Below are 18,962 nucleotides of genomic sequence, written 5' to 3' on the forward strand. Positions count from 1 at the left end.
AATTAGATGTCCCAACCTACACTGAAACGCTAAGTGTTCTCCATGTCATACAGCAATTGTGTGAAAACCTTTGGCTTTACTGAAGTCAAAGGAAGCTTTGCTGTTGGGTTTAATAGGACGAGAATGCCATTCTGGGAATTTGGAGCCTGGAGGCTGTGGCTTCACATTTCTTTTAGTGGCAGTGGCTGCAGCTCCTGCAGCCCATCCCAGCTCCCAACAGATGGGCCCGGGGTTGTGCTGCAGCTAAAAGAAAGGCTTCTTAAATATGTCCTCAGTACTCCACATAATTATTCCCACAGGGTGGGAATCCCATTTTCACAGGGAACCATTAATTCTTTATAGCAATTGTCTCTAGTATATAACAAACTGGCTACCATGGCAGCAGTATTAGCTTTTTATAACAAATGAAAACCAGTTTAATATATAGCTTAATTTTCAGAGTGTGAAATGAGAGTAACTAAGCACATTGTTTATAATGAAACTTCTATGGCCACATCTCCTCATGCTAGCAAATAACCTAATAAGTGAGGTAATGTAAAATTCACCTTTGCACAGAAGGTGGAGGAAATTATTTCATTTTATTTGTATGTCAATATACTTAGGAGAAACCTGCTGAAACATCAGGCTGCAAACAGTGCTGCTTGTATGGATAAGACCTGTGATTGTTCAGGCACCCTTTTGCCATTCAACACTCCTACACGCACGGAACGTTGGAGGTTGTTTCTGAACTGTCTCTAGCAAACATTTCATATGAGAATCCACAGAGGGGTAACTTTTCAAATGCTCCCTAAAAGTGTCCTAGCCATTTCCACATCTGGCCTCTATCTTGCTGCAGTCTGTTGCTGTTCTCAGGTTCATGTCTTTCCTGATTTCCTATTGTGCATTGAAAAACCACATTTCCCCCACCACATGATTCTCTGTGTATTCCAGCTTTTATTGAAGAATAGGGTCTCACAAGGTTCCATAAGCAATTAAGATTCCCGGGAGAAAAATGAACCTATATTTGATTCACTTTTTTGGTAGGAAACTACAAAATAACAGGAAAAAGCAGTACTAATTTAAAGCCTACAACCTTCAGGCGTCACCCTAAGGAGCTCAACAATGGCACTCTTGTTATTGCCTGGCTGGAGGCAGAGGCTACTAGTCTTCATTATGTTTGCTGGATATCTAAATGGCAATACAGAGTCATGACAACTCCCTTTTGTCCCTTTTGTATTACTCAGGTTCCTTTTTTGCTCATAGGGTAACCCCTAAACTCCATATATAATTTTGCTTTCTTATTAACTTGCCAGTCCTGAGAAAAGTTGGGTTTCACATCACAAAATTTCAAAGCTTAAAAAGTGATTCTGCTCATATCACTGGTGAGATTCTTATGATTTAATTCAGTATGGAGCCAAATACTGCTGTCATCCTTTAATGAATAACACTTAAGCTTTTGTCATACCACATTTCCTACTGGAAGCATTGCTGGCTGGTTTAGTCATGTATTAAGCACAGTCCAGTGTAATGAACGTGCCCTGATTTCTCACAGCATCCTTCACTAAATAAGATGGTAATAATTTTACAAATGAAAAAGGCTAGAAATACATATTGCTAGATGATATTCCATGGTGCATAAAGGAGAATAATAGTCTAGAATATGTGTTTTAACCTATCTATGAAAGCTTTCAGACTCTCTTAAGACTATCTAAAAGAGGTTGAAAACTTTTAGAGTGATTTCTGAAACCGTGCCCTGCTGATCTAATCTTTAGTCACATCTACAGACTCCCCCTAAACATGGCAGAAGATTATCCGTATCCCTCATCCCCTCTCCAACTTTTATGTACAGAAGCTTTGAAGGGAGCTACAAAAGAACTTGTAAGCCAGTCTCCTAGGTTTGCCTCTCACCAGTTTTTTAAATATATTGCTAGGTGTGAAGGTGGAAGCAGTGGAGTGCAGAGCAAGCTGTCTCCTGTCGCAGCCACCAGCGCTGGCTGCAGTCACAGGGCGTGTGGGAGGAAAACAGATCACTGTCTGTCCCTCTCCTGTATCACCCCCAAAGTATTTCCCTTCACACAATACAGCACAGAAATAGGGGGTTGGCATCTGGTCTCTCTCTATTTTTTCCAACTCAATTCTCACAACTTGGCCATTAGACATCCTACACCAAGCTCTTTCTCTGGTCTTATAATCTTGCACAGCAACTGATGACAGAAAATATTTACTTTTAGCCCTCAGCCACCATTTGCCTTTGTTTTTCCATCTCTTTCTAATGCAAAGAAATAAAATACCTTTGAAAGCTGTGATATTTTCATACTAGGGCAATAAACACAAACTGTACAAGAGCAGGAGGTGTTAATCTACATGCTTCCTGATGGAAGGTTCACAAAGAAGTGCTGGGATGAAATGCACTCAATTTCTTTTCACTTTCTAAAATTCTCTATGCAGTCCTGTGGACGGATAAATGCAAAAATGTTTGTGAGCAACACGTGTGCATTTATATACGTCTTCGGGCAAAGGGTCCTGAAAAATCACTGCCTCAGCTGGAGCACCCCAGATTGTCAGAGAAGGTGAGCTGTTCATTCAGGCAAGTCCACAGGCAGTGGATTGAACAGAACAGACTGAGTTTAAGGTGGTCTATCCTTACACTGGATTATTTCTCCTGCAATTTATAGAGAGACATAAAAAACCTTAAATCCGCATCTCCGGCTACTCTAAAGCTGAATGTAGATTAGAAGGATACTAGTGATATATCCTAAAATATGCTTGGTGTCTAGTCCCTCTTTGTCCCCATGAGCATGCAGATTTTCATATTGTAGCAGCAAACTGGAGTCTGCAAGCACATGGGGATTTATACACTTTCATGCCCCTATTTTTGTCACTCCTGTCAGCTGATTTTCTGCACTGCTTAGTTTTGCATACACAAGGAGATTGGTTTTCTGACACCACAGAGGTTATTATGTTGAGCTGTTAAGAATTTTTCATTTCACTAGGAAGACTTCAAAGCAGAAACTAAAAGCAGATGTTCGGGTTTGCTGAGCAGTCAGTGTGGCTTGAAAATCTCCATAGCCTCTTTATTAACAGCCTGAAGTTTCTTGTTACTGATTGTCAAGAGGAAATTTGTTTGGAATGAAGCTTTCCTGTTAATTTTTATTGCTGCATTCTGAGTTGAGACCCAGAGAACCTTACATCCTACATGACATCACCCTCCAGAGGAAAGGTTCGCTTAGTGGACTATTAGTAAACAGTTCACTTGCAAGGATCTGGCAAGCAAGACTACAAGTTTTATCCAAAGGAAAAGAAAAATAAAATCCTCATTTTTGATTTATTTTTTATTGGCATCCATTTGCTTTATATGTCTAACTGCACCCTCAGAAAATTTGAATGCTCCAGTGAGCACACCAAGAGTGTCTGATTTTGCTCCTGGGATACTAAATAGCATGTAGTTGCATTTGCCGTAAATAAAATGTGATGAATTCACGGCGATAGGATTGAATTTTCCAGGAGAGAATATAAATTCAGGGAACTCTCCCCTTTTCCTACTAGACTACAGTTCTATTTTATTAACTGGTGTTTTTTCTTCTGCTATGTTTCTATGAAAATAAACACACAGAAAAAAGTACTACCCAAAGTTACAAGTCCAGTCCATCTGTCCCAAAATACTACTATAAAGTTTTTATTATTACAAAGTGAGGAGCAAAATAGAAATATATTCTTGCTTGATAACACAATCACTAGAGAGCAAAACCGGAAGGAAATAAAAATAGCTGACTTCCCCCACCATTTGCAGTCCCAAAAGACTGTAGGCACTGCAGCATCAATACTGATTGAGATTCAAAGATGGGAAGCAGTATATAAGGCTATTCTGACCCAGTGGTGGAAATGGTCTCCATCTATGGAAGAGCTTTTGTACAGCACACTGGAGCTGCTCAGCTCTCATTACTTCCTAGGTACTTTATGTAAAGGACTCAAACTGCAGAAGGCTGTCAATAGCTTATGACATGGTTGTGCTACCCTACTTACCAGTCCTTCTTCCTCACCCACACAGATTCAGGCTGTGGCCAATTCTAGAGGGCTGAGCACATAATTGCATACTGACTGGTCATGTCATAGCGGTCATGAAATCCTGAGTTGATTCAAAAGCCTCATTGTCTCAAGCCTCAAAGTCCATTGCCAGGGACTTTAAACCCCAAGGACACTCTCTTCCTCAGTTGCTCTGGTACTGTGACATGTAGGGACTTGGTTAACTCTAGTGGAATCCTTATGGTGGGATTAGATCATCTCATAAACTAGAACTCCTCAGATTTATGTCTTCTCTAAAACTTGCATATTTGTCACACAAACCCTTCCAGACCTAATTTTAGCACAGTGGTGTTCCTTGACTGATGTTGAGCAGCAGCTGATGTTGCTGATAAAAAGCAACACCTGCAGTATTGCCATAATTTCTGTTTTGAATTTGCTTTGTACTGTACACATACCTTGAACAAACTGATCCAAAGTAGTCCTGGCTTTAACACTCAGTTATTTGGCCATCAGTACAAAGAGCCATCAGTCTTTGTCAGATGACAGAAAAGTACATCTGGAAGGGACTAAAAAAGATCAGTTAGTTTGTTCTTTTGCTCTGAGGCAGATCATGTCTAGCATATTAATGACAGATGGTAGCCTAACAATTTTTTAAAACTTCTAGTGATACAGTTCAAATAATCTAAGTGGCTTGCTCCTGTGTTTTACTATCCTATAGCAAGGATAGTAAGCAAGTTTTTCATAATATGTAACTAAAATCTCTCCTCATTTCATGTAAACTGATAATTTTCCTATCTTAAGAGAACATGGAGAACAGCTGGCCAACATACTGTCTCAAAGGAGCCCTTTGTGCTGCTACTGGGTCCCACCACTGGTGGAAAATCAATCCTGCCTCCCCACATCCCTAGAAATGCATCTTCAAATGAGTTCCTATGAAGAATGTCCCTCATCCAAGCATCCAAACATAGTTTGATGATTGTAGAGAAAGAAAAATTGAATTTTAAAAGAAATAAAAGGCTTGTGTCTTGAAACTCAATACATTGACAAGGGAAGCATGATTTGAAAATCAGGGCTGCCATGTAAATGTAAAAATGTCCTCTTACCAATGAATGTTTTGAAGTTTTTGCCTGGATATAGAGGATATTTGACTTCATTATACTTCATAATAGGGAAAACCCCAAATTCAGTTTTTTTCTTTTGTTTTACAGATTTGAACAATCTCAATTGTCTTTTACCCCACTCTTAAGATTTTCACTTCTGGCAGCCTTTGTGTTCTGAGCAGAATCCAAAGTTGCAAGATACTACAAGGCTGGCTTTCCTTTTAGTATTTTGTAGCCAAGAGGAATCACAAAATAGTAAAAATCTCTGGAAATTTTGCATTTATGTTCTAGTCCACCTTGGAATCGCAAGAAGAAAGTAATTTGGCATTCTTGGATGCCTCTCTGAAGTTTTGGGGTTTACCCCTTAGAACTAAATATCCATTAGAGCTAAATGAAATGTGACAGAGCAGCTTGATGCATCTCCTCTCAAAATACATTCCATTTCAGTGGCTTGCAGCCTGTGGTGCAAGTAAAGTTAGGCCAGAGAAGTTCACAAAAGATAGCTAAGAAATATGCTCATTACTAGTAGGCTGACATTTGTTATGCTGGGAATCACACCTCGATGGACAATTTTTAGTAGTCCACAAATTGAAGAAGGGTAATTTTTTTTTACCCAAGCTCCAGTGTAAAAATAATTAATGTAAGGGGCTCTAAGGTCTGTTACACAGGAGTCCAAATGAGATTATGACAGAGGGTCGCTTTGGTCTTTTCACTGTAACTCAGACAGAGGGTTGTCTGTACAACAGAGCTAAACACATGTATGTGTATTCAGTTCCATGCAGAGCTGAACTTATATCTCATAGAAGAGAATTTGGCTGTATGAGTCTCCGGACATTGTAAAGGACACCATGGTGCCATTTATAATCTTTGTCATTGCTGAATGATTCCTTAGGTGAATATTTAATATGTTCTTCTTGGTTCTAGTTATCCCTGAAAAGTCAGTGAAGGAAATTGCAAGAACCCCTGGAACAGCTAAGGACACAATTAAGAAACTTCTTGCACATAAAAACAGTGTGAAAAAGCATGAAACAATCAAGAATGCGATCCCAGAAGCAGCCGTGACACCGGCTTCTAAGACCCACTTGCAGTTATTGGACTATGAAGGTGGAACCGATCTTGGTGAGAGCCACAGTGAGGAAGGGAAAGAAACTGAACCTACTGCAGAAGAAGAGACAGAAGAGCCAGACAAAGAGGAGAAGGAAGATTTTGAGAATCAAATTGACCATGAGCAAAGCCTTAGAGGAGACGTCTTTTGTAAGTTTCTTAATTTATTAAAAAATCTGGTTTCAATGTAAAAATATATATAAACATTATCAAAAACATCACAAAACATTACAGCCATTTTATCAGAATTTACTTGTAGAAAATGAAAATCAACCTAACATGCCTATTGGTGAGACTAAAGGTACTGAATCTCCCTTTTAGGGGAATCTGTCTGGAGTCAGTATGAGCAGAGAGGGAGTAGGCCATCCTGACAGCCCCTCTGCAGGCTGTGCTTTCAGAGCAGCTTAGACATAGCACATAGCTTGTCCCCATTTTCTTCACAGAAGCCCCAACAAAACAAGATAGTGTGCTGCTTCATTACGAGTAAGACAATAATTAGCTTTGATTTGTGATAGGCATACTCATCATCCTAAGTAGTGTGCATTGTTCAGAGGAAAAACATAGACTTCGGTGTCCGTGTGTTAAAGTAATATAGACCATATAATATGTACCACTGTTGTTCATGTCATTGCCAACAGAAAAGTAACGACGTGAATCACAGAGGGGTTTTTTTTATCCCTTTTGTTTAAATGTGAGAGTTTATCTGAATGGACACTCTCAAATTTAAAGCATTTGATGGTATTTGAACAGGAGTCTTGCTTAATTTCTGACATTAGTCATTTATCAAGAAGATTGATATAGGTTTCCTCAGTCTGCTTTCAGGTGTTTCCTTCCAACTTTTATCTTGTATGCTATGCAATTTCTTGCTGTGTTCTTTAAAATTTTCAAATGCATTTTAATTGGCTTTTAGTACATCTGGCTCAGTCAAACATTCTTCAAGGTAGTGGCAAAAGCATATGATATGAAAAATACACCCTGCTAATAGTTTATTCATGATACTGTCTCTTTTCCCAAGTATAGAAAAATAACAAATACTATCCCACGGCGATTAAAATTATGCAGCATATTTCATAGCAATAAAAATGAACATAAATGAAGTTCAAGTTAGCAATCAAATTGTTGCTATTTGATTTAGAAAGCCACATAATTTTTTTTAAAGGAAAGATCATTTTAAAGTCCTCTGGAAAAAATGGTCTGTAATATTGCTACTGTAAGAAAGCCAAGAAAAAATGTGATTATTCACCTAAATACATTTGAGAATACAAGCTTATTTGCCAAAGGCACTCTTCTCCTAAAATTGCCTTTTTTCATTTTAGTGGTAATTGGCCTGTTTCAGTTCAGGCTAAGGATATAGACTTATACACTAATATTCCTTCCCCAAATTATGCTAGCAAGCTGACAAACAGAGTGAAGTCAGGTCTTTGTTCACCAACCTCCTCTCTTCCCGCAAATATTAACAGTGAGTGCTTATGGCATATTTCAAGTTTGCTGACAATAACAAACCCATACGCTAAAAGGCAGTGCTGCTGTTAAGCGGGACCTGGTCCAGCTGTGGAAATGGGCTGACAGGAATATTATGAAGTTCAACAAAAGCAAATGCAAAGGGAGAGAAAAGCCTCATGCAACATTACAGACATGGGATGACTGCTTAAGAAGAAGCTTTATAGAAAACGGGAAGTGGTTCTTCCCCTCTATTTGGCACTTGTGAGAGCACATCTGAGGTGCTATGTCCAGTTTTGGGATCTCCATTACAAGACAGATGTGGACATACTGGCATGAGTCTAGCAGTGCTCCACCAAGGTCAGGGGCCTGGAGAACATGGTGTATGAGGAAAGGCTGTGAGTAACTCTTTTTCAGCCTTAAGACGTGAAGGCTAAGTGGAGATCTTATAGCTGTCTTCAACTATCTAATGGAAGGTTATAGGGAAGGCACACCCAGACTCTTCTTAAAAATATACAGCAATCGGACAAGAAATAATGAATACAAGTTGGAAAAAAAAATTCTGATTAGATATAATGAAAAGAATATTTTACCATGAAGGCGGACAAAAATTGGTACAGGTATGAAGAGAGGTTGTGAAATATCCATCCTTGGAGATATTCATAATATAACTGAACTGGGCCTTGAGCAACCTCTTGATCAGGAGGTCAGACTAGGTGACCTACAGATGTCACTTCCAACTTACATGATTCTATGATTCATTCTATACTTTCAACCAAGCATTTCAAAGCAGTTTAGAAAATAGTGGTATCCAGTGTGTGTAGACCTGCATCCTGGAAGATGCTTAGATGCCTCTCTGGTACTGTAAGGACATAAGCTCACAATTCAGGAATCAGTGATATTTCCAAAATATGAAGAGCTGCCACCTAGCCACATGCAAAAATACACTTCTGCATGTCAGCTTTTTACCTGACCAAATGGTGAAAATACTCAGGACTGACATGCCACTTCAAGCCCTTCCTTGCACAAGAAAAAAAGCTCAGGGTGGGATTACCAAAGTGAGGGAATGATAGATAAAGCTCTCTCTTTCATGGTGGGACCTTGGTGTATTGACAGCACTCATCAGACCTTATGACTGTCAGAGGTAGGAGGCAGTTGGCATACAGGCCAACACAAAAAGAGAACAGCAGGATACTCAGGTTGGAAAAAACCAAAAACAAAAAAACCCCAACAGCCAGAGCAAAAGAGGCATGTTCATGTTTCCATCTGATAAATCAGGAAGCTCAGCTGCCATACAGGAGATCCCCCCTAATTGAAAATCAGTGTTGCACAGACAGCAGGGACTTCAACCCACCTTACCTTCTCCAATGACTGTCTTAAGCTCCAGGCTATACTCAATCTTTCTGCTCTCTGTGAAAAGTTTCTGGCTAATGGTGCCATGCCTCCAAAGTTGAGAATCCTGTGCTCAGGATGCCACTCTCCCTCTGGCCAACCACACCAGATTCATTACCTAAGCCTCAGCCTATCTCTACTCAGCCTTTCACTCCTGACAAGCTTATGCCACTGCCTATCCATCTTCTAAGGATCACTTCATAAACCACTTACCTAAAGGAGGTAGCAGGTACAGAAGCTGAAGCCAAACTGGGCTTTTCACTGGATGGGAAGCTATCCTTGGGGTTCAGCCTCACCATGCTGGTACTGCCAAATGCATTTGAGAGTCTCCGACCAAAGGATTAAGTGACTTGCCTCTGCTCTCTCATGAGAAGCAATAAACCCCAGTCTTCTTATGGCCAATCTCATACTTTTACAATTAGATAATTTCCACTGAAATACTATCCTAAAGAAGGACATAACTCTTCCCAGTCATGCTAATTAATCCAAAGCTGGCCATAATTTTTCAGGAAGTATGGAGAAAGTGAGCAGAAGACAGTTGCAATATATATAGCGACTTTTGTTAAGACTAGGTTCTCAGGTACTCAAGCTTCTCCATGAAGCTAGGTTGATGGGGAGCTTGCATGTGCCAAGAGAGTGGTGCGAACTGACCAGCACTGGCAGTACCAGACACGTTCAGCTAAATGTGGTTAGGCTGGGAAGGACTCAAAAAGATTGACTAATTAACTGCAAAATGCTAGTGGAACCCGAAGGGATATTTACTCGGACAGAGTGTGCTTCCCCATAGTTGTGATATCTGTAGGGACAAAAGCTTTTCTTTCCAAACAGAATTGCAAGAATATTGCTGTCTAGCACTTTTAGGGGCATAGTTCTAATAGGTTATCTTAATAGTTATTATAAATAATGAATTAAATACTTATAAGTAATAGTGTTATTAGTTATAGATACATTTATTCAAAATTCTGTGCCATAAAGGACTGTTGGCTTTTCTGCTTCCTCAATTGTGGAGCAAGGCAGCCTGTTAGAAAACAAAAAATCATCCAAGGCAGTCCTCCAAACCCCTTCTGTCCTTCTGTGATGGATGGATGGATTGATGGATTGGGGGAGGTAGCTCAGACATCTCAACAGGTTTCTTCTGTAACCTGCTTGGACAAGTCAGGAAGGATTGCCAGAAATAGTGCTCCCAGGGTAGGGTCACAGTCTTTTTTGGTTAAAAGGACATAGGGCTCTGCTCTCTGTGCCAGATTTTACAAGGGGACCGTGCTCTCCTGTACTGGGCTACGTGACTTGACCCAGTTGCAACGGGTGGATCATGGAACCTTCCTGTTGAGTACTCGGTGCTGCACTGTTTGGAATAGATTTATTTCCCAGATTTAAATTTCAGTGAGGGCACACAGGAAAGATCCTTTGTCCATAGGAAAAGCCAAGTCAAAATAATAAATGAGATCATTTTGTTGTGATGTTTGGTGAGATTCTTTTTCAAGGACTTTCTCAACCAAACCAGAACATTTGAACACCACATACCTGGGCTAGGCAGACACTACCTGTCTCTACAAAATTGCCACTACAACTGACAGCAGTGACAATATCATTGCTTGGAAATATTAAAGCATTGTGTTTTATCTCTATTTTTGCATATACTGTCTTTGTTCCAGTCACATTTGGCTGGAATTTTCCATTATTAATATAAAGGATTTATATGCTGATCATGCCAGAGAGATTTTATTTCACCAGAGGATACTGGCAGAAGGTTGGTGTGCTTCTTTATACAGGGATACTAGTATGCCCAAGATGTAGTTTCATTAAGTATGTGAACTTGTATTATTTATGGCTTTCTTGTTTGATACCAACTATGTATAGGACTTAAGGCATTGTGCCATTTGCATTTTTCTTTCAGGATGTGTGGTATACGTTAACTGTTTCCTTTCCTTTTAAATTTTCATATGCTGTACTTGATCCTTGTTATAAAAATTCAGGCATGATTCAAGCACTTAACTGCTTGAACTTTTGGCTTTAAAAACACTTTACTTTTTAATGATATTGAATGATCCTTTGGAGTACATGATTAGCTCAAATTTACAGCTCGTAAATTTACACTTTTTTTTCCTCCTCTGCTGATGTCTAATTCAGCAGGGATCCCTTTATTACCACATTAAGTTCTTCCATATAATCCCCTCAAGTATTCACACAGCATCTGCCTTTTGTATTATTAATATTGGCATTGTTTGTCTTCCAGGAAGAGTAGTTAATTAGGAAAAATGGATAGGTCACACTTTTCAGAGATCCTAATTATTATTTTTAAATTTAGATATTATTTTATCACAGTAGTTTTACTACATAATAAATGTATAAGGAGCCATAGAAAAATACTGTAGGGAAAAAAGGAATTATTATATGGAGATTGAAATTATTAAAATAGGCCAACTATCAAAATACAGGACCTTAATGCAAACTACTACTCACAGTTTTTTAAAAAAACACAATAGTTAAAGATAGCAAAGTGAAGCCCTCAACATTAAGGTCATCTGTGAAAACTTAAATTTTTCTTCTTATATTTTTATACATTATGATACAGTCTGTAATGACTTTAAATCACTATTCTCCATGGCATCCTTACCTTGTTCAGTATGAAGGAAGGACCTGTCCTGCTGTGAAAGGTGCAGTTTAATAAATAGGACTCTGTCCTATTCAGTGCAAAAACTTCAGATGTATAGAAAATGAGAGTAAACCAAAGTATTGGAAAGTTCCTTACTGTGTGAGAAATGTCCTTTCTGCACATGGAAGAAGATCCAGAGAGGTGGACCAAAGTGCTTGGCTATATAAGCAATGACTGTACAGATGCTGCACTCAAGCTAGAGGTGAACTTACAGTGCACAACCTTAATTCTGTCATTTTCTAACATTTCAGTGCTTTTCGTGTACCATTCATGATCCAGAATGGTATTGCCAACTGCAACTAAATTCCATATTCTGTACTTCATGAGTTTATGAAACTCATATTGTGCTTAAAACACTCCCATAGTATTATGTAGCCAGCTGTATTAATTACAAAGCCCCTTCCTTTGATAGCACCAAGAACAATAAAGAGGTTTTGGTTTTCTGGTTTATTTGGCAATACTAAAAGTGGACTGTTTCCCTTACGGCTTCTAGGCTCTTAATTCTGGACAAGAGCACTCTCTCAGTTAAACAGGATGTTTGCTCTTAATCTTATTCTTTTCTGATAATTAGACCACTCTGTGAGTGAATAATGCTCAAACCACAGCTAATAGATAAAGGGCTCAAAAGATGTCAGACATCTGGCAAATGTCATTCTTTCAGAGGGGGATGTGGTAGCAGAGATGTGGCATATTCCTTTCAGTCCAACATAGTGATATACTGTATATATAGGAAGCTAGTCTTCATTTTACTACCTCTTATATGCTGCTTGATTTTTTTACAGTGCCCACTCTGGTTTTCTGGGGTTTTTTTAATGGGCTTTGAACATCAGAGAGCAGTGTTAGAAAGACAGTGAGTACAATTTCTGTGAGAGTTCCCACATTCTGCAGTTTCAGGCATTTTAGAATTATATGTGGTAGAATTACCAACAGTGAGCTACTTTTTCCAAATTTTGTGTGTTATTTTTACATTTAGACTAACTAGACTTCCTAGGCAAAACCAGGCATAGGCATTTTCCAGGGGACAGAAAAATCAAACAGCCGTAACAAGAAATAAAAATATACCGCATTGCCCACAACTAGAACACTTAAACACATGGGTGTTTATATTCTGCTATATATCTGTTCTTCGAGTACAGCTGCCTCAGCAAGGGCTCAATGGGATGCCACAGATGATTTATAAGAAATACAGTCCCACTAATAGGAAAAAAAAAGAGGAATTAAAGCTTCAAGGGCAGCACATGCATTACTGCAGACAAATAGAAAATTACTTCCAAGCTATAAACCAAGCCATATTTTTTCAGACAAAAATGTCATTTCCAAATGGACTATAAGTAATTTTATATACAGCAGTTGGCAAAGCAGAGAGGTGAAACCAAGTGCACATAAAGGAAAATCTATCATTGTCTTCAGTAAGCTCCTTTAGCACCACAGAGTCACTCACCAGTCACTTACCAGTGCTTTTGTACTGTTTCTGAAGGCTGCCCATAAAACAGTGCTCCACAGACCTATTCTACTGAGCTTCTGCTTGTTGGGTTTGGGGTTTCAGCTTTTTTTTTTTTTTTTACTTTGAACCTTTTAATATTGCCGCTAAGTCCAAGCAGTGCTTTTCCAGATGTGCTCCTGAAGCTTCCTATTGCTTTCATGATCTCATTGGCCCTTATCTGACTTACAGATTGACTTGAGGGTCTGATTACATGGCACTTTTCAGGTGGACCTGAGCTCACTGCAGTTGTGCTCCAAGCAAGCCAGGTACAAGCCAGCTCCAACCAAGGAGTCATGTAGTCAGAGTTGGCGCAACTGGCAGACCAGTGCTAACAAACCTGTTTGACAGGCAGAGTGAACTGGTGTCTGCCTGCACTTCTAGGAGGACACTGCTGTGCACTGCACAAAAGTATATGCTTGAACTTAACTAGCTCTTTTTCTATATCTTTTAGTGTCAGTCTGTCATCTGTCTTTACTTAGCTGCCTAAAGGTCTCTTGACAGGGGGATAGCTAGGAGGTGGCTCTCAAACCTCATCTATTTCATTATGCGCAGTGCTCCCTGTAAGCCTGGTGTTTTTAATGTAGAATTCTAGTTTCATGTACAAATTTCTTTCTAAATCCCCTTCATGGCACTCTATTTAGGCACGTTTATACTAGAACAATGTCTCAATGCTTCTTTTCAGCACTACTTTCTCATTTTCTGAGGTTATTGCTAGGAAGTGTTTCCATGGTTGCAGACATCCTCAAGTAGTTTCAGAGTTGTTTTATTTGAGTCCTATTATTTTTTAGGGAAGTCCTTGCAGCCAGGTAGATCTGGCCATTCTATTTTGCAGAAAGTCTCCTTCCTTGCTGCAGTTCCTGATATATAATACAATTGACAAACTGCATCTAACATGGCTCAAAGAGAATCCCCCTCCTCAGAACAGGGGCAATACTCTGAAACATGTTGCAGATAGCAACACTGAATTTCTTGCAGATGCGAGAACCTCTGTCAGCAACAAGGTGCCTGTTCTCAGGACCAGAATGACACCAATTTACTTATGCTCAGCTCATCACAGACATTCATAAACACAACTCCTGTGGAAATTGGTGGTAGTTAGTTACACAGGTACTTCTGAAGACCTGGGCATTAGTTCTCTCTGCCACTAATTCCCGCTCATAAGATCAACCCATCTTACCTCATAAGAGTATCATGATGACATCATGATGACAGTTAAGAATGTGTGGCACCATGATATGAAGGGTTTTATATGTAAAGATTATGCAGTAGCTAGTGCTGCAGATAAGTAGATGGGTGGGCACCAGCAGTACAGAAAGAAGAATAGACTCTGCTGTGCCTAAAGTGGAACATATGTGAGCTTTTGTTGGTGAGAGTATGTTCTTAGGGAACGTGAGATGAGCCCTGCCTTTCTGCAAGCACCACTTGACAGCAGAAGACCTTGAAAGAGCAATCCTGACTCCTGCCTAGTACTTAGGAGAGTGTAAACTTTGGATCCTGGCTATGCCCAATGATGGTCTGATGTAAAACGTAGGCACATTCCAAGAAGTAAGGTTTCTTGGAAACCTTTCTGTAAGCTGAAGCTTGCAGTTTCTCATAATACACAGGTGATATCTTCCAGTAAGTGGAGAACCTGAGTGTACTGCCTGATACTGAAAACAAAAATAGATTTGGATACAGAATTTGGCTTTCTTTATGTGCATGACAGTTCTTCACTTGAAGCATCTGCAGCACACAGCTACACCTGCATGTATATCCCTCAAGTGAATTCAAGTGTAATTCAATGACTCAATAAATAAATCATTCTGGCAGCTGTTTTCTTCTGTTAAATCACTCCACTCTTTGCAGAACTGATCATATTTTAATAGCTCTCTTCATTTTGGCAAGGGTGTTCACAGCCTGAGCCCCTTTCACTAAGTACAAGGCCAAGTTTACAGCATGACAGTAAACTTAACACCTAATCTCTATGTGCCTGTTCCTAAATGTGTATATGTAGACATATATTAATTTGGAGAAAGATATATTAATCCTTGCCTTAAGTAAGAATATCATCCAGGTGATTTAAGCAATGGTCTGGGTGAGGGGAAGGCTGCAAGGGCAACAAGAGAGGACACGCTCCTGGCAATTCATCAGAAAGTTCGTAAGATTGCATGAGTGTCCTTTCTTGGCTCAACTCAGCACCTCTGGAAGTGCCTTCAGGGCCTCTTTGTTAGTGTGTGTTTTCTCCGGTGCACACACAGAGCAATTTTTGACAGTTTTGAAGGAGAAGAAAGATTAAGTAGATGGCATAGTCTTTATGGTGCTAGGAGGCTCTGGATTGCAGTGGATTGTAAGTATATTCTTAAAATTGAGTATGTGCTTATGACTATGAGTATGTTGGAGTATTTCGATGGAAAGCCCTAGCTCAGTGGAACTCATGGGAACAAACTCTCCTCTGAACAAATGTGCTTGCATGTGAAAGTAATGACTTTTAAAATATTTGGCATTTGCGACTTTCTAATAGCATGTATGATACAATGCTGAGTAGGGAAAAGTAATTTCCATTTCCATAGCTCCTATCATCTGGCACTGTTGAGGAAATCCGAGCTTTTCTTGGCACTGCTGCCCATATGGTGTGGCTGAAAAGTGAACTTCAGTCTGTCAGGTTTTCCACTAACACCCTCTGTAAGCAGTAAACCAAAGGATCCTCCCTCACTCCTCTAAAATGGCACATTTAAGCTCCTCCTGTTTTAATAGGTGTCTATGTATATATCATAGGTATCATTTGCATATGTGCTTGCAAAGGATAGAATCCTCTGCCATTGAAAGCAGTTCTTGCCCTTCTCTCATGTGTGATTAGTTACACAGGCTGTGCACAAAGAAGTTGAGACTATAATTTTTTTTTAGTGAGCGCACTTTGCTATTAATCACTTAAAATAGTACAAAAGAAGCTTGATCACAGAACTTTAAAAGAGTATTTTAGAGTATTAATTAGAATAAATAAAAGTTTGCCAGCTTCTTTATCTTCGTAGCTCATCAGACAGGAGAGGTTTTGCTGAGGCTGCTGCTGCAAAATAGTGCTTCTTGAGTAACTACCTCCTTTAGGCCACTATCTTAAAGAATGCATCTAACATTCATTGACCATGCTACTATACTGACTTTTCCAGTTTGGCACAAGACACGTCAACCAATTTTTACAAAAGGACTTGTTTGGGGGTTTCTACCAGGACTGGTTATCAAAACATCAGGCTGTGCTTGCCAGATGTTGCAGAGAGGGTGAGGAAGAGGTAGGGCAGTTGCTGCACCCTTCCTTCCCAACAGACAGCAGAGCTGATCAGGGTTGCAGGAGAACATGTACCCCAGCAGAGAGTACAGCTTCAGAAAAATAATTTCCTGGGGCTTCTGTTACAGCAGCACCAGCTACCACTTATCTGAATACAGAGCTGTGGGCCTTTGATCCCCCAACATTTATGGCTTTTACAAAGTCTCTGACATCATTACTCATTTTTTGAGGCTGCCGTTGGCAAAGTGCTGCCAAGCCATTAAGTCATCGTCTTCACCGTCTGGTAGAGTTCAGGTACTTCGATCATTAGTTGACATTTTGTAGCAAGAAAGCAGATCACCAGACCAAAGAAAGATCATGTTCAATGTTTTACGACCCTGTGAATCTTGTAGCTCCGTTGCCCACTGCTTAGAAGGCACAGTGCTGTGGAAAACAGCAATTCAGACAAGTTTTAAAAATCAGAGTTAGTATCTAACCGGGGTTAGGAATGTGAGTTTGGTGCTGGAGTGGAAAACACATACACTGAGTTATTTAAATAAATGATGGCAACTGGTATAAAGGAATAAAGTTCCATTTTCTGCTCCTGTGATGACTCAGCACTTGACAAGTTGTTTTCCCTAGTTCCCAAGGTGAAAGAAGCAGCTGCCTTTGTCCCTCTCCTGGCACAGAGGAAAGTTCCAGTGTCAAGACCAGAGCAAGAAGGTACCTTATTTTTATTCTACAGTATTTATTTTCCTGTGTATTGTGTGTTTTCATGACAATCTATATTAACCAAGCCAGAACCAGTTTAAAAGCCTTTAACATAAAACAAAGGTTTGGTGAGCATGTTAGAGACAGTATCTGGCCAAACCATTCTGCCAGTTCCAATGTCAAAAGCTGGTTTTGTGTCCTTTTTGAAGCACACTTTAACTGTTCATAAGCCATTGAAACTTGAGTTGCAATTGAATTTCACTTGATTTATTTCACAGTCATGGAAAAATAAAGTAATTTCTATTGTCTATAACATGAAACCATGTTAGGAGAGTGTTGCATAGCATGCAAAAATATGCCATATTCTCTTTGGTTTTCTCCTGGTCCTCTGTCAGAAGTCAATAGGAATTTCCCCTGAACAAGACTGAATAAATATTTACCCTGAATCTTAAATAGCCTGGCTGTGAATTTATGATAGTTCCCAATTCATCAGTAAGTCCTGTGGATATCAGAGTAAGATGACACCACCTGTTCTTTCTCACATTAAAAAAATGCTGTAAAATCAGTTACGGGAGCATGCAAGGTCCAAGACCTGCCAATTTATGTACACAACTGAAGCTTCTGCCATGCCTTAGGAAACTGCTTCACACATTTTCAAACAGAAAACTTCACTGCCTCTTGGGAACTATAAAAGACTGCGGTGTAGCTCTGGTCAAAGCAGAGCATAAAGGCAGATCAAAGGGCACTCTCCCCTGCTCTCCTGGTAGGAAACAGTTTTCCTGTGTTGGACAGAATCATGAAGCTGACTTTAACGACCAGGTTATGAGAACCATGGAAAAAAGCAGAATCCAAAAGGGGGGACTGATAGATCGTATTAGGCTGATGCATTTACAGGGCAGCAGCAGCATCCTGGGGAGTTACCAGCCAAGTGGGCAGGGGCTGAAGTGCTAGGATTGGCTGTAACTGAGATTATTTTTAGGACAAGGTGGGTTTCACGCAAGAACAATACACAAATGCTTCCAAATCTTAAAGAAAACAAAAAAACTCCCAAACAGACAGATATTCTGGCTGACATGAAGGGTAAGATAGTGGGGTTTTTCCTATTCAGAAAGCAGTAGTCTCAGAAACAATGGATTTATACAGTAAAGCTCTCTAAATGTCATGTACAGCACATCTCTGTCTCATGATAAAATATATGAAAAGAACAAGAAGGATGCTTCTTTCTGAGGAAATTCGGATGGCTGATGTATTAATCTGATCTGTCATGCTTGCATTGCACAGTGTTTCTTTCTTTGTGCATGTAATGCTTTTCATCTGCACAATCATGAAGGCTGTGGTGTGCTCTGGGTGATACCCTTTTTCAAGGTGCTCTAAAGGTCAACTGATTTGGGCTATTCCCAGCTCCACGTAGGATGAGTATCAAGTGCTGATGTAAAGGATTCCTCTCATGGGAGGCCAGCTTCTCTCTTTGAATGGATAGAACTGGAGCTTGAGCATCTCAGCTGATTACAACTACAGCAGTTGTAATCTCCATTGTAAACAAATGGAGAAAGGGAAGGTCTAAAGTTGGCAGATCCCAAACCATTTATGATGCTAGAGTTCAAAACTAACACCTTCAACTATACCTGGCGATCAGCAGGCACTCAGTATACAGGAGTCACAGCATATAATTCATGTGCAGATGGGAGATTAGCAGTAAAAAGACACAACAGATTTTCTTGTGAATTAAAGAAAGAATTACTACATAAATTCTAATGTTTTTCTTTTTTGCAATTTAATCTAGGTCAACACTATCTGAACTCAGATTGTAGATAATTTTAGAATGACCTACACATT

At 39.6% G+C, this 18,962-nt stretch overlaps 1 protein-coding gene across 1 annotated transcript in view; it reads left to right on the forward strand.

Annotated features, from left to right (window-relative positions):
* The window catches only part of EGFL6 (EGF like domain multiple 6), a 47,788-nt gene that overhangs the window by 24,778 nt on the left and 4,048 nt on the right, over nt 1-18,962 (forward strand). Inside the window, exons 8-9 of the mRNA XM_059825405.1 lie at nt 6,027-6,356; nt 17,058-17,138. Coding sequence (XP_059681388.1) covers nt 6,027-6,356; nt 17,058-17,138 — 411 coding nt within the window. The remainder of the gene's footprint in view (nt 1-6,026; nt 6,357-17,057; nt 17,139-18,962) is intronic.

The sequence above is a fragment of the Gavia stellata genome, chromosome 1 (assembly GCF_030936135.1).
Source record: "Gavia stellata isolate bGavSte3 chromosome 1, bGavSte3.hap2, whole genome shotgun sequence".
Classification (NCBI taxonomy): Eukaryota; Metazoa; Chordata; class Aves; order Gaviiformes; family Gaviidae; genus Gavia; species Gavia stellata.